This window comes from Fukomys damarensis, unplaced genomic scaffold, assembly GCF_012274545.1.
Source record: "Fukomys damarensis isolate Sample0158 unplaced genomic scaffold, DMR_v1.0_HiC HiC_scaffold_34, whole genome shotgun sequence".
NCBI lineage: Eukaryota > Metazoa > Chordata > Mammalia > Rodentia > Bathyergidae > Fukomys > Fukomys damarensis.
In genome coordinates this window covers 24,885,459-24,898,877 of record NW_022900946.1, presented here as the reverse complement: position 1 = coordinate 24,898,877, position 13,419 = coordinate 24,885,459, and the positions used below count along the sequence as shown (strand labels likewise).

The 13,419-nt window shown below is 51.0% G+C and overlaps 2 protein-coding genes and 1 non-coding gene across 4 annotated transcripts; 1 reads left to right on the top strand and 2 right to left on the bottom strand.

Annotated features, from left to right (window-relative positions):
* Window positions 1-1,561: 1,561 nt before the first annotated feature.
* On the bottom strand, window positions 1,562-3,993 carry Thap7 (THAP domain containing 7). 2 transcript variants are annotated; one of them, XM_010620758.3, is made up of 5 exons: window positions 3,936-3,993; window positions 3,684-3,763; window positions 3,105-3,260; window positions 2,447-2,587; window positions 1,562-2,225 (listed from the first exon to the last, which is right to left on the bottom strand). In XM_010620758.3, exons 2-5 carry the CDS (start codon window positions 3,761-3,763, stop codon window positions 1,673-1,675), a joined length of 930 nt encoding a protein of 309 aa, XP_010619060.2. In that variant the 5' UTR covers window positions 3,936-3,993; the 3' UTR covers window positions 1,562-1,672. The 2 variants fall into 2 exon arrangements, with proteins under 2 accessions (XP_010619060.2, XP_010619061.2); XM_010620759.3 differs by lacking the exon at window positions 3,105-3,260 and having other exon boundaries at window positions 3,936-3,991.
* Window positions 3,994-5,502: 1,509 nt separating this feature from the next.
* Window positions 5,503-10,008, bottom strand: LOC104859867 (tubulin alpha-3 chain). Its single transcript, XM_010620760.3, has 4 exons — window positions 9,725-10,008; window positions 7,692-7,840; window positions 6,593-7,273; window positions 5,503-5,814 (listed from the first exon to the last, which is right to left on the bottom strand). Exons 1-4 carry the CDS (start codon window positions 9,843-9,845, stop codon window positions 5,518-5,520), a joined length of 1,248 nt encoding a protein of 415 aa, XP_010619062.1. The 5' UTR covers window positions 9,846-10,008; the 3' UTR covers window positions 5,503-5,517.
* Window positions 10,009-11,317: 1,309 nt separating this feature from the next.
* On the top strand, window positions 11,318-11,424 carry LOC117284158. The gene has a single exon (XR_004515258.1). It is a non-coding gene; the product is annotated as a U6 spliceosomal RNA (small nuclear RNA).
* Window positions 11,425-13,419: the final 1,995 nt, after the last annotated feature.

Sequence of the window (13,419 nt, the reverse complement as noted above, 5' to 3'; positions counted from 1 at the left end):
AGGGCCAGCTGTGTACCCCAGTGGTTTGGCAGACCCTGAATATGGGCCAGCCAATCCCATCCACGCATCCATGATCCCTGCCACCACTGGCCACCCAGTAACAAGGGGGAGGGGATATGGGAAACATCCAGGCTGGACCCTCATCTCCTGAGAGTCCTGGAGTAGTATCTGCCCCGCCCCACTCCTGGGCATGTTAGGTCCCGAGAAAGGGTTTGCTCTCCTGCCGACGCTGGAAATGAGGACAGGCCCAAGGCTCCTCCCATCACGCTTGGTAGGCCCTGTGTGAATCTATATTGATACCACAGACAAGTTCTACCTTTCGGGAACAAGAATGTTTGCCAAGAAGTCAGAGCTCACCTTAGGGACATTACTGGCTCTTTTCCTGGCCTTAGGTTTTTCCTTCCTGCAAATATGACTCTGCCATGACTGCAGTGTGGGCCCCAAGGTAGCTGCACACAAGTGGCTGGGTGCTATGGGTGACAGGCTTTAGCCAGAGGTAGCAGATCCATAAGGCAGGCCAGCCAGCCAGCTAGCCAGCAGCCTGGTGCATGAGCTGGAAAGCGAGGCAGATGTGGGACAGGAACTGCACTGAGGGACAGCCCCTGTGAGGAAGCAGGCGGCCAGGGTTAAGGAAAGGACCCATGGCGTGGAGATGTACCACTATAGGGTGAGCAGCCGGGGTGATTTTCACCCACCCAGCTTTCCCGGAAAGCAACCTCACCCAAACACCCGCTCCTGGAGGGACCAGCTTGGAAGCCTCAGGAACAATCTGCAAACCCTGCTCTCTGCTGACTCATAAGTAGCTTCTCTAATGTCTCTTTTGGATATGATATGTGTAAATCATTACACCCCAAGGGCCTAAAAACCAAGTCTGAGAATAGGTCTAAGTTCTGGGACTAGGAGATCAGGAAGTGCTCCTTCGGCTGTGTGGCCAGGGACAAGCAGGGGGTGTCTGGACCCAGCTATTTACTTTGGTCACACCCACTGTGAAGCCTTCTAGGCTTTATGTAGGTTCCCGTAAGAAAACCCTGAGGCCAGGCCTTTCATTCCTGTCTCAGGATTTACCCACCTGTTCCCATTCTTCCAGGAACTAAAAGTTTTCTCTGTGACATTACCACCTGCTGAGCACGACATTCCCAGAAAGGTGATGACTGTCATTACTGTTACTTTTTCTGACAGGTCAAATTCTGAGTGGTATAGGGGGCTGGCCTGCCAGGAAGACGGAACCCGTGCCTCTGCATAAAAATAGTCTGGAATGGATTTTGAGTGGCCTCAAAAGGGACTTCCTGCTTCAGTTAAGGCTGTTGTAGGACCCAGGGATGGGGTCCCTAGCACTGTCTCCTGGGTCCTACCATTCTATCCCATCAGAACCCTGTGGGAACCAGAGCTACACAGAGAAGGGGTGGCTGTCCTCTGTGCAGCACTGAGATGGCTAAGAACTAGGCACTTGGCTCTTCACAGTCAAGTTTGCAGACTGCAGGGTCTCACCTTTCCAGGGGCTACAGCCACTGTTGGGGGAGTGGGCTGGCATTCTTCGCTGAGCCAGACAACAGGGTGTCCTTCTAGAATCAACTTTATTAGCATCTAGTGGTGTGCTGGATGCAGTTCAGAAAAGGTCCCTCACCAGGTGATCGTGAGGAAGAGGTCACGGACTTGATGGGCGGTTCCTCCCTCAGGCCATGCTGCTGCTCAACTGCATGGCAAAGTCTTGTACATGCTCCTTTAGAGTCTGTCGGGCATCGGCCTGTGCCCGCTTCTCTCGGGCCCGTTCCTGCTGCAGCTTGGTCAGCCGCAGCCGCAGCCGCTGCTCTCGCCGTTTGCACGCTTGTAGCTGGCGCTGGGCCTTGTCCAGGGCATCGAGGGCCGCTTCAGCCCTCCGCTTCCAGAGCAGGGCACTACCCACCTGGTAGCTGTGTTCATTCTGGATGTAGGCTCCAGCGGGTGGTGGCAGGCGCAACATGTAGGCTGAGGGAGAGACAGGCCGTGGCTCCAGAGGGGAGGGCTGCCGCTCGGGCGAGGGCTGGGTACTACAACCTGCTTCATCTGCTTGGGCACCTAGGGAGCCCAGCAGGTCTGAGAAGGGGCTGCTGAGGCTAGGCTCCAGCCTCCCAGCTGGGGAGGCAGACAAAGTGGCAGGTGCTGAGGCCTCTTCCACAGGAAAGCAGGTGACATCAGCAGGAGGAGGTGGAGAAAATGGAGTCGTGGGCCCTCGGCCTTCGGAGCAACTGGAGGGAAGAGGTAAAGAGACTGACAAGCCAGACTTAAAAGAGCTAGACCCATTTCATGAGTCCGGATGATTTTGTCAACACCTGAGCTAGGGCCCTAGCATAGGGTCTGTACAGCAAGAACCCCATCCAGCCAGGCTGCTGGCAGACACCCTAAATCCCAGCGCCTCAGCCCTGGAACGGGAACAGGAGCGGGGCACGCCTCCACCCACAACACATACCGCTTCCTGCATCGCCGGAGCCGGCTGACGTCACGGGGCCCAGGCGGGTAACTGTGCCCCTTGGTCTTGGCTGTCCGGCGCAACTTGGAGAAAGACTCAAATATGGTAGGCACTGCCCCTTCCTTCAGCCTGTGATACCCACTGTGGGGAAAAGCAGCCTGGATGAGACGAAGAACAATTGTTGCCACCCTGGGCCAATCTGCCCCTGGCAACCCAGCACGGGTTCCCCAGTACTAGGGCTGTGGGAAGCTGGAAGGCAAAACTGCAAACAGTAAGTTTGGAGAATGCCACGTGAGTCCACTAAGCTTCTCCCTGAAGGTCTCCTCAAAGCTGTGGAGCGTAGAAAAGCTCCCCCAGCAGGGATGGGCTGACAAGGCAAAAGAACAAGCTCGCTGGGACGCCCAACACTGAACGCTCCCCCGGAAACACCTGTTTCTCCTCTGTAACCAGCACAGTTAACCTGGGAGTGGGTTTTATCGTACAGAACTGGGAAAAGGAAAACACCCTGGAACCAGGCTTGCCTGCCTGCCTGTGTCGTCAGACTATCCTCATGCCAGCTGCTTAAGGACGTCCTCCTCAGGAGGTACGGCTGCCCCAATCTCCTGCCTGGAGTGATGCCCCACGCCCTGCCCCAGTGCTGGCCAGCAAGGAGGCCCACCTGATTCCCACCAGCTCAAAGCAGTTCTCCTCGAAGTGTTTGGAGCAGAAGTAGATGTACTCAGAGGCCGGGTCCCACAGGCCCTGGCCGCTGGGGTCCAGCCGTTGACAATTGGCCAGCCACAAGCCGCGCCTCGGGTTGTCCTTCTTGGGAAGTCTGCAGAGCCACAAACTCGTGAGCACCAGGCTGCCCACGGCCCTGGGCTCATGCTGCCCAAGCTCCCTAAGCAAGAAGAGCCAGGCCGGCGCACTCCTGAAGGAGACCTCCTTGCGACCCTGCCTGCTGTGCACCCCTCGGCCCGGCGGAGGAAGAATCTTAGGGAAGGCAGCTTGCTCAGCGTTACGGAGCCGATAAGAATCTGAGAGCAACAACTCTAAGCCTGGTAGGCGTCCGGTCCTCCTTTCTGGACAGGATTTAGTCCCATAGGGACCGTCCCGTTCACCCTCCCAATCTCAAATCCGAGGCTAGTTTGAAACTGACAACCACAGGCAGCACAGGGAAAGGCGCGGCCTAAAGCGGCGGGCAACACTGGCGCATGCGCAAGGGAGCCCTCGCGTCCCAGCACGCACGCGCGCTGACCTGTGGAAGGAAATGCCACGGTTGCGCGTCTCCCGCGTATCTCGCGTGCAGCAGCCGGCGGCGGAGCAGTGACGCGGCATCTAGGGAAGGAGCGGGAGTGTAGGTCGCGGGCAGCTGTCCTGGCCCAGAGTGGCCTCTTGCCCTCGGCCGCTACTCCGTTCTGGAGACCTTGGCCCATAGGATCGCCCGTGACCTGATCTCGACCCAACCCCCTCCCAGCCCGTTCTCTTAACTCCCTCCAGCAGCACTCACGGTATCGCCATTGCTGCGCCGCTGAAATCTCGCGAGGGGTGGAGTGTGGCGGAAGTTGATACTATAGAGACGGCAGCCTGGGGCGCTAGCCCAGGCGTTGGGGAGGGAAGAGAGCCTCCCTGCTGGCACCGGAAGCCGTAGGGGCGTAGTTCCTCGCTGTCTAGGCAGCACTCTGGAGTTTCCGGCCGTGGCTATGTGCGTCCCTTCACTTTCCAAATCTAAGTTGTCTAAACTCATTCTAACTAAATGCTCCAGGACGCTTGCAGCAGCCTCAATGGGATGTGCTGGGCCATGACGGTGCCCCTGGAGTCTCTCAAATCGACACCCGGCTCCGGGAGGGCCCTCTTTTGTGTTTCATCATGAACAACTTCCTATGGCTGTACAAGCTTCAGTAAAGGATGATGCATCCCGGGTGGCCATCTATTTGGCACAAGCCCGCCATACATAATTCCCTCTCCGTGGAGCATCCAGAGGCGGGTAAGGACAGGGCATCCTTTCTACCAACCTAAGAAAGGCAAGAGGGACATAAGCCCTCTTTGCTGATGACGGGTAAGGAGAAAGGACATCCCTGCCACCTAAGACAGGAGCTCCTTGGCATATGTCTGGCGCCCTCTGCAAGGGCTCACTGACATAAGAAAAACGGGGCAATTATGGAGAGCATCGTAAAGGAACTCGACATGAGTGCAGCCATATTGACCCGTGATTCACCCGAGCAGTGTGGACGTGCCGTCGCTTTAGCAACGGGCTAGTTCAGCTGGTGGTCTGATCTATTGCCTAGCAGATGTAACCCGTAATGGTGGTTATTGTTTCCCTCTGGAATGTGTGGGCGGTACTCTCGCTCCTGTGCAGCCCTCGCTCCTGTGCAGCTGGAGAGTATGAAAGGAAAAGGTTCCCTAACAAAAAAATAAAGCAAGCAAGGAACTTGAGAAGGAAGGTGCCTCCCGTCTCTTTGTCCTCATCCTTTCAGGTTTAGGACCTGCTGGCAGGATCCTGACGTCGCGGCTTGCGACAGGGTCTCACTGTGTAGTTCAGGCTGCCATGAATTACGGAACCCTGGCTGACCACCTCAGTGCTGGGAATATAGGTGTGTGTGCCACCAAGCTCAGAGTTAAACTATATTTTGATCCTACCTTGTACATCTTTTCCTCATTCCTTGAGCCAATCTTTTACAAGTCTGAGAGTAGTAAGGTAACTAAAGATACAAACATGCTTAATAATTTAGAATAATTTCTTTTTAAGGGCCTGTGAACCAAGCTACACCCTAGCCCTTCCTGAGACAGGGTTGTGCTAAGTCACTACACTGCAGCAGCTGGGCTTGACCTTGTGATCCTCCTACCTCACCCTCCCAGAATGGAGGAATCACGGGCACGTGCCACCAATCCCATCTAAATGGCTGTTTTCGCTTCTAGACAGCCACTTGGAAAAGGCTGGTACCTAAATAGGGGAATTGTGTCACAGTACAGCGCACAGTACAAACAATGAATGACTCAATACAGGAATTTTAATAGGTAGATACATACTGTAATGATATAGTGTATATGGGCAACAAATAAAGGAAGAGTTTCCAGCTGCTCAGTCCTCCTCAGTATTCTTCCCCTTCCTCGGCCTCTGCTTCCACGGAATCCACGCCCACCTCTTCATAATCCTTCTCCAGCGCTGCCAGGTCCTCCCGGGCCTCAGAGAACTCCCCTTCCTCCATGCCTTCTCCCACGTACCAGTGCACAAAGGCCCGCTTGGCATACATGAGATCGAACTTGTGGTCCAGGCGGGCCCAGGCCTCAGCAATGGCAGTGGTGTTGCTCAGCATGCACACGGCCCTCTGCACCTTGGCCAGGTCTCCCCCGGGGACCACAGTGGGGGGCTGGTAGTTAATGCCCACCTGCCAGAGGAAAAGATACAGTGAACATTATAACCTCCTCAGAAGGGACAAGTTCATTAGCCAGGCCTACTGGCACATGCCTGTATTCCCAGCACTCAGGAGGCTGAGGCTGAGGCAGGAGGATTGCTGAGAGCTTGAAGCCATCATGAGCTACACAGAGAGTTCAAGGCTAGCCTGAACTGCATACAGACCTTGTCTCAGAAAAGGAATGACAAGATAGATAAAAATTGGAGAGAGGGTGGGAGAGATGGATGGGACAAAATAAAATTTACTTAAAACTGGAGCTGTGGACCCAGATCTAGTGTAAGAAATACTCGATAAAAACTGTTACTGGGCCGGAGATTTAGCTTAGTGGTTCCTCCGCCTGCTTTGGAAGCCCAAGATCCCGACCCGAGTTTGATCCCCGATGCCAAAAAAAAAAGAAAAAAGAGAAGCCTGTATATAATATGTTCAAAATATGGTGTGTAACTGGCAAAAAGAAAAGTGAGTTGAATTTCGTGTTTTTGTGTACGACTCCTATTGTGACAGTCGACTGTGTCAATCTGAGTGAGCAACATCCGACTACATTGTAAAGGGTAGTTGTGGGAAGAAGGGACACCTACCATGTTTGGGTAACCCGAAGGGATTTAGCAAATTAATAACGACACATGCTTTCTTTGCACCACAGACAACATGCAGTGTCATTCTCCCCAAAGGATGTGGCCCCTCAGGGACAGCGTGAGTCTGCGGGGCTGCTGTTTGCTGACAGGCACAATGACTAGACTTCACCCGGTCCTACCTTAAAGCCAGTTGGACACCAGTCCACAAACTGGATGGTGCGCTTGGTCTTGATGGTGGCGATGGCAGCATTGACATCTTTTGGAACCACGTCGCCCCTGTACAACATGCAGCAGGCCATGTACTTGCCGTGGCGAGGATCACACTTGACCATCTGATTGGCTGGCTCGAAGCAGGCATTGGTGATCTCGGCCACTGACAGCTGCTCGTGGTAGGCCTTCTCGGCAGAGATGACGGGGGCGTAGGTGACCAGGGGGAAGTGGATGCGGGGGTAGGGCACCAGGTTGGTCTGGAACTCCGTCAAGTCCACATTCAGGGCCCCATCGAAGCGCAGCGAGGCCGTGATGGAGGACACGATCTGCCCGATCAGACGATTGAGGTTGGTGTAGGTGGGGCGCTCGATGTCCAGGTTGCGGCGGCAGATGTCATAGATGGCTTCGTTGTCCACCATGAAGGCACAGTCCGAGTGCTCCAGGGTCGTGTGCGTGGTCAGGATGGAGTTGTAGGGCTCCACGACGGCCGTGGACACCTGGGGGGCTGGGTAAATGGCAAATTCCAGCTTGGACTTCTTGCCGTAGTCCACTGAGAGCCGCTCCATGAGCAGAGACGCGAACCCAGAGCCGGTGCCGCCTCCAAAGCTGTGGAAGATGAGGAAGCCCTGCAGGCCGGTGCACAGATCTGCCTGTGAGAAACCAGACAATATCAGCCCAGGCCTGCGGAGGCCACATCGCCAACCCCAGCAGGCCAGGCTCGCTTCTCCGTGCCTCTGCAAGGTGATGTGGACTCAAAACATCCACAGTGAGCACGTGTCACATGTAGAAGCAAAGGAAGGCAAACAGGGAAGATCTGCGGGTGCTCTGCGACAGGGGCGACGCAGCAAGGCCTGTGCAGACTCCGTGGGGACTCCTCACGCTTGTCTAAGCTTTGCCAGCAGTCTGACCCCATCACAGCCTAAGGCAGGGACGGCGAACCTTTCAGAGCTGTCCATGATAAACGGCCGGCTGGGCTCTGGCAGGAGGCCCAACGTCCGCCACAACTCGCCTGAGGCCTACCCTCCCATCCGGAGCAACAGCCACACCACGCCATCTCGGTGATCTTACCAGTTTGCGGATCCGGTCCAGGACCAGGTCCACGATCTCCTTGCCAATGGTGTAATGGCCTCTGGCGTAATTATTGGCTGCATCTTCCTTCCCCGTGATCAGCTGCTCGGGGTGGAAGAGCTGCCTGTAGGTCCCCGTGCGCACCTCATCTACAAAGAGACCGTGTGAGCTGTGAGCCTTTCAGGGCTGCTGTACTCACCGTGATGGGCACACTCAGGGATGGTGCACATGCTGTTCCTGCCTCGACTGCTACCAACTGAGCTGCACGTGGTGCTGCACGCCTGTAAAACCAGCATTTGTGAGTGTGAGGCAAGAGGATCGTGCAGAGTTCAAGGCCAGCTCGAAAAGGTGAGACCCCCAACCTCCCCCAAGTCTCTGCAGAGCATAAATGCAACCGATGACTCCAAAAAGGTAACGTCAACTCACTATAAATGCCAGCGGGATCACTTCATGCTGATGGGAAGAAAGCTCTCACGGGCCCACACAGGGGCTTCTACAGGTGGCTAGCTCTTTCTTACCTGTAGCTACATCAAAGAAAATAATTTACAAGTCATGACCACACCCCTGTAATCCAAGTACTCTGGGCAGCTGAGACAGCAGGATCACAAGACAAACCCAGCCTGGGTGACATAGCGACTTAGCGAGACGCTGTCTCAAAAACTTTAAAAAGCAGGCTGGGGATTTAGATCAATGGAGCTGCCACCTGCCTCAAAAGCACAAGGTCCGGAGTTCGATTCCCAGTATCAAAAATAAATAAAATAAAATAAATAGAAAGCCGGGCATGGTGGCGCACGCCTTTATTCCCAGCACTGGGGAGGCTGAAGCAGGAGGATCACTGTGAGTTCGAGACCGGCCTGGGCTACACAGTGAGTTCCAGGTCAGTCTCAACTACACAGTGAGACCCTGTCTCAAACCCGCCCCCGCAAAAATAAAAAATAGAAAAATAAAAAAAATAAACAGGACTGGGAATGTAGCTCATTGAAAGCCCCTGGGTTCAACTGTCAGATTTGTAGCCAAACAAAAACTAAAACTCCCTTGCAATCACCAGGCGAGTGTGATTGTGTGATTGCGCTGGGACAGGCTCATCACCACCCAAATGCCTTGGGTCTCGCAGGCGGTAAGGTGGCATTCTGTTGCTCTTGGAGATAGTAAAGAAGTTCTCATCACTTTCCCCTCTCCCTCCTTCCTTCCTGCCTCCCTCATCCTCCTCTTCCTCCTCTCCTCCTTGTCACTGTCTTTCTGTTTCTTGTGTAGTACTGAATATAGGGTCTTCACACTGAGCTACACTGGCAGTGGGTTTTGTTTCTCTTGAGACAGGATTTCACTAAGTTGTTGGAAACCCCAAGATGGGGTCAAATTGCAGATCCTGCCTCCTATTTTCCATCTCTTGCAACTAGTTTGGGCTTCTCATCACGAACCAAACAAATATTCTCAGTTTCATGTCTAAGAGCAGGTCCAGACCGTCTTGCACCAGCCTGAGAATCTCCACAACGTTAAGGAGGGAACCAAGGCCTGTTCTCACTGCACACAGGGTCTGTGCAGAAACCACCAGACCAGGGCAGAGGCAGCCAGAGGGAATTCGCCGTAGCCCATCATGCTGCTGGCAAAGCAGCTTTTCCCTGTAGGGCAGGGTTTCTTATGATGGGAGGCTGAGCCCTGAGTCAAGAACCTTTGGTCATAAACCTTTCAGCTTCTCACCCAACAATGTCACGAGCATGGGCTTATGAATCCTGTCCTGGGCCGGGGATTTAACTCAGTGGTTCTACTGCCTGCCTGGCAAGCGCAAGAACCCAAGTTTGATCCCTGGTACAAAGAAAAAAAAAATCCTGTTCCGTACCGGGGATTGAGCTCAGTGGTTGCACCGCCTGCCTCGCAGGCACAAGGACCCAAGTCAAAATCCCCAGCACCAAAAATCAATCAATCAATCAATCAATCCTGTCCTTGCAGAGAGATTGAAGGGGCCCTCCACGTGGGTCTTTGCAAGGCTCTCCCATCCTCTCTGGAAAGTCTCCGTCCCCGACCCGAGCACCTACCTACCACCGTGGGCTCCAGGTCCACAAACACCGCTCTGGGCACGTGCTTGCCAGCCCCAGTCTCGCTGAAGAAAGTGTTGAACGAGTCGTCCCCACCGCCGATGGTTTTGTCACTAGGCATCTGGCCATCAGGCTGGATTCCATGTTCAAGGCAGTACAATTCCCAGCAGGCATTGCCGATCTGCACACCTGCCTGCCCCACGTGGATAGAGATACACTCCCTCTGGGAACCAGAAAATCCATGTGAAAACCATTTGTCCTCGGAGCAATACGTACTATGCAAAATGCAAATGAGACCTGATGTCATAAACCCACATTTGTAAAATATGCTTCACGAACCTCCAGTGATCACTGTGTGTCAGAACACCTGCCTAGCCACATGAATACAGACAGACTGGAACTAGGAACACAAATACAGTCATTCTTCTCCCCAGCAATTAAAATATTCACAAATTACCTCTGCCTATGTTCCTAGCACTCTGAGAGGCTGAGGAGGAGGACTGCAATTCTGAGCCTAGCCTGGAAAACGGTGAGACCGGATCCCAAAAGAATAAAGAAAAAAAGGGCTCTGTATGAAGACCCTGAGTTGAATAACCACTAGAGAAAAAAATATAAATCAAGCCGATTAGTTTCTTCCCAAGGATCAGATTAAAGAGTCTGTCCCCAGCAATGGCTTAGAAAATCAGACAAAACACAGACTGTGTGGCAGAGAGCACAAGACAGTGATTCCTCACACCTGGGAAACAAAGTAAATCAAGGATCACCCCAGATATCGCATGAGTTCCCAGGCTACCACAGAGGGAGAAGAAAGGCAAACACAGCCCCGAATTGAGAAGAGAGACTGGTGTTCAGGGAGGCCGATGTAGCTAGAAAACACAAGGCAGAGCGGGCAAGATGCCCAGCTCTGCACAAATCAGCAGAGTCCACCTGTGTCTACCTGAGGCCTACTCAGCACATGTGGTGTGGAAGAGAGCTGCTGAGACCAGGGAGGGGCAGGCTGGGCAGTCCTGGGAACGGCTCGTGTGTCCCCCAATCATGGCGGAAAGACCTCTTGACTCTCAGAACACTGAACGAGTCCTCAGTGGTGAGGCCGGATGAGTCTGCTCTGAACCCATGTAAGAAAGCAGAAAAGCAAGCTCCAAAGGGTCAAACTGGCTCCTGGGAAATCAATCACATGCCAACAAATGCCCCAAAATGTTTAAAGGAATGCTGCCAAATGTATAACCCAGTAAAGTAAATTCATAATGTCTGGCATCCAATCTGAACTTCTCAGGTACTAAATAAGAAGGGCCAGGGATTTAACTCAGTGGTGTTGCCACCTGCCTCACAAGCACAAGGTCCTGAGTCCTACCCTAGGTACTAAAAAGAAAGATAAAAAGAAAAAAGGAAAAGGAAAGAAAATATGACTGTAATGAAGAAATAAGGCCAACAATGAAAACTAACCCAGAAATGATATAGACAATGTAATGACTCAACTAGAACATGAACTATTATGTACCTATAGCTTCAGGATAGTAGGAAATATAAGTATGAGAGACATTTAATATAAAAAGACCTAAATAAAACTTTATCATTAAAAAAATACATTTTCTAGTGCTTTCTTCTCCAGTACATATACTGAAATTGGAACGATACACAGAAGATTAGCATGGCTCCTGTGCAAGGATGACACACAAATTCACGAAGTGTTCCATATTTCTGCCTTCTCTTTTTCCTAATCTTCAATGGCAGGAAACCTGAGGCTCTGATAAATAAATAAATAAATACATTTTCTAGAGAAAAATATAATGAATGGAATTAATAATATTTTGCACATTGACGAGGAAAAGAACTGAGGTTAATGAAAAATTCTGGAAATAGTGTCCCTGAATTACATAACTCAAAGTAAGCGAAAAATTTTATGTTACATTCATTTTAACTCTTTTGTCGGGCTGGGGAATGAATCCAGGACCTTGCACCCCCTAGACAAGTGTTCTACCACAGATGTACCACAGAGCTACATTTCTAGCACTTTTTAAAACATTTTTGAGACAGGTTTCTATAAGCTGTCCAAGCTGGCTTCCAACTTATGATTCCCCGCCTCAACCTGCTAGCTCAAAAACTAGGGTAGTTGTGATGGTGGCTGGCTAATCACAGCTATTCCGGAGGCTGAGTGTAAAAAGGGCTGTGAATGCAGCTCAGTGCAAAGGTACTAGGTTCATTCCTTAATACCACCACCAAAAAAAAAAAATTCAAAACTTACAATAGTAGAGGAAAATTTGCCTAGCATGCACAAGGTCCTGAGTTCCATTGCAGAATCACACACACACACACACACACACACAAAGTTTTTGAGGCACTTTATTGCATGTTTTACCAGTAAAAGAAGTCTTAAAACCAATTTTCACAGGGGGAAAATACTAAGGTTAGTCTGAGTTGTTACTGAGTCACATTTTATAAGTTTTAGCAGTTGCTGAACTTTATTCATTTCAGTTTCAAGAGGAAATTAAGGTTAAAATGACTGGCTGTTTACCTTAGTTAACTGAGTACAACTGAAATTTGAACTGGAGGCTGGATGTGGTGGCCTATGATTGCAACCCCAGAACTCTGGAAGGGTGAGGTATGAGGACTACAAGTGTAAGCCCTGCCTGCATAGCTCAGAGAGACCATGACTCAAAATGAACAATAAAAAATGTGGCCGGCTGTGATGCCACACATGTGTAATCCTAGCACTTGGGAAGCTGAGGCAAGAGGATCCTACAAGTTCAAGGTCAACCTGGGCTACATACTGTAGCTGAGTTCAAGGCCAGCATGAACTATATGTTGAGATTCTGTCTCAAAAACAACAAAAAACAAAAAACAAAAACAAAATAAATAAATAAATAAATGGCTTAGGGATGTAGATTAGTAAGAAGGTGCTGGGTTCAATCTTGCTACCAGAGAGTGAAGAGAGAAAGAGAGGAACTGGACCAAGTGAAGTCCTGTACAAGGGTCTTTCTGGCCTCTCTCCACATAAAACTGTACGCCACTTACAGTCGATATATGTAAAGACACAGGTGTTAGGTTGGTTCCACCAATATGCAGACTGTTAAAATATTGACTCAACAATTACTTAGAAGGCATATATGAGCTAGGGATATAAAAAAGGAACAAATTAAAGGCAAAAGCCTATCCTTCAGCAGGAAAACAAGAATTCCCATTTACTGGTGAGAGAAAGCAATCTAACAATATCTAGAAAATCACAGACACCCATTTCTAGAATCCTACACATACACCTAACACCAGCAAATAGGTCACTCACTGCTGGTTTCCATGTAAATGATTATAAACCACCCTAGTACCAGTTAAGCAAAAGAAAGGGTGAATAATGTACAGTAAGGCGCTGACACCCACTGGAATACAATGTGGTTGCAAACAATGTAGATTTCTCTAAATATAATGAGGTTACTAGACCTTTCTCATCTTTTTTTTTTTTTTTAACAAAGTCTCACTGGTCCCTAACTCCTGGGCCAAGCAACCTTCCAGCACCAGCGCCCTGAGCAGGTGGACTAGAGATGCTCACCAGGAAGCCCAGTAGGCTTTCTTTTTATTGTTTTATTATTATTATTATTAATTTATTTAGGTACTGTGGATCGAACTCGGGACCTTGCCCCTGCGAGGCAGGCAGCAGAACCGCTGAGCTAAATTCCCCAGCCCCTTGGCGTTCTTTTTTATAA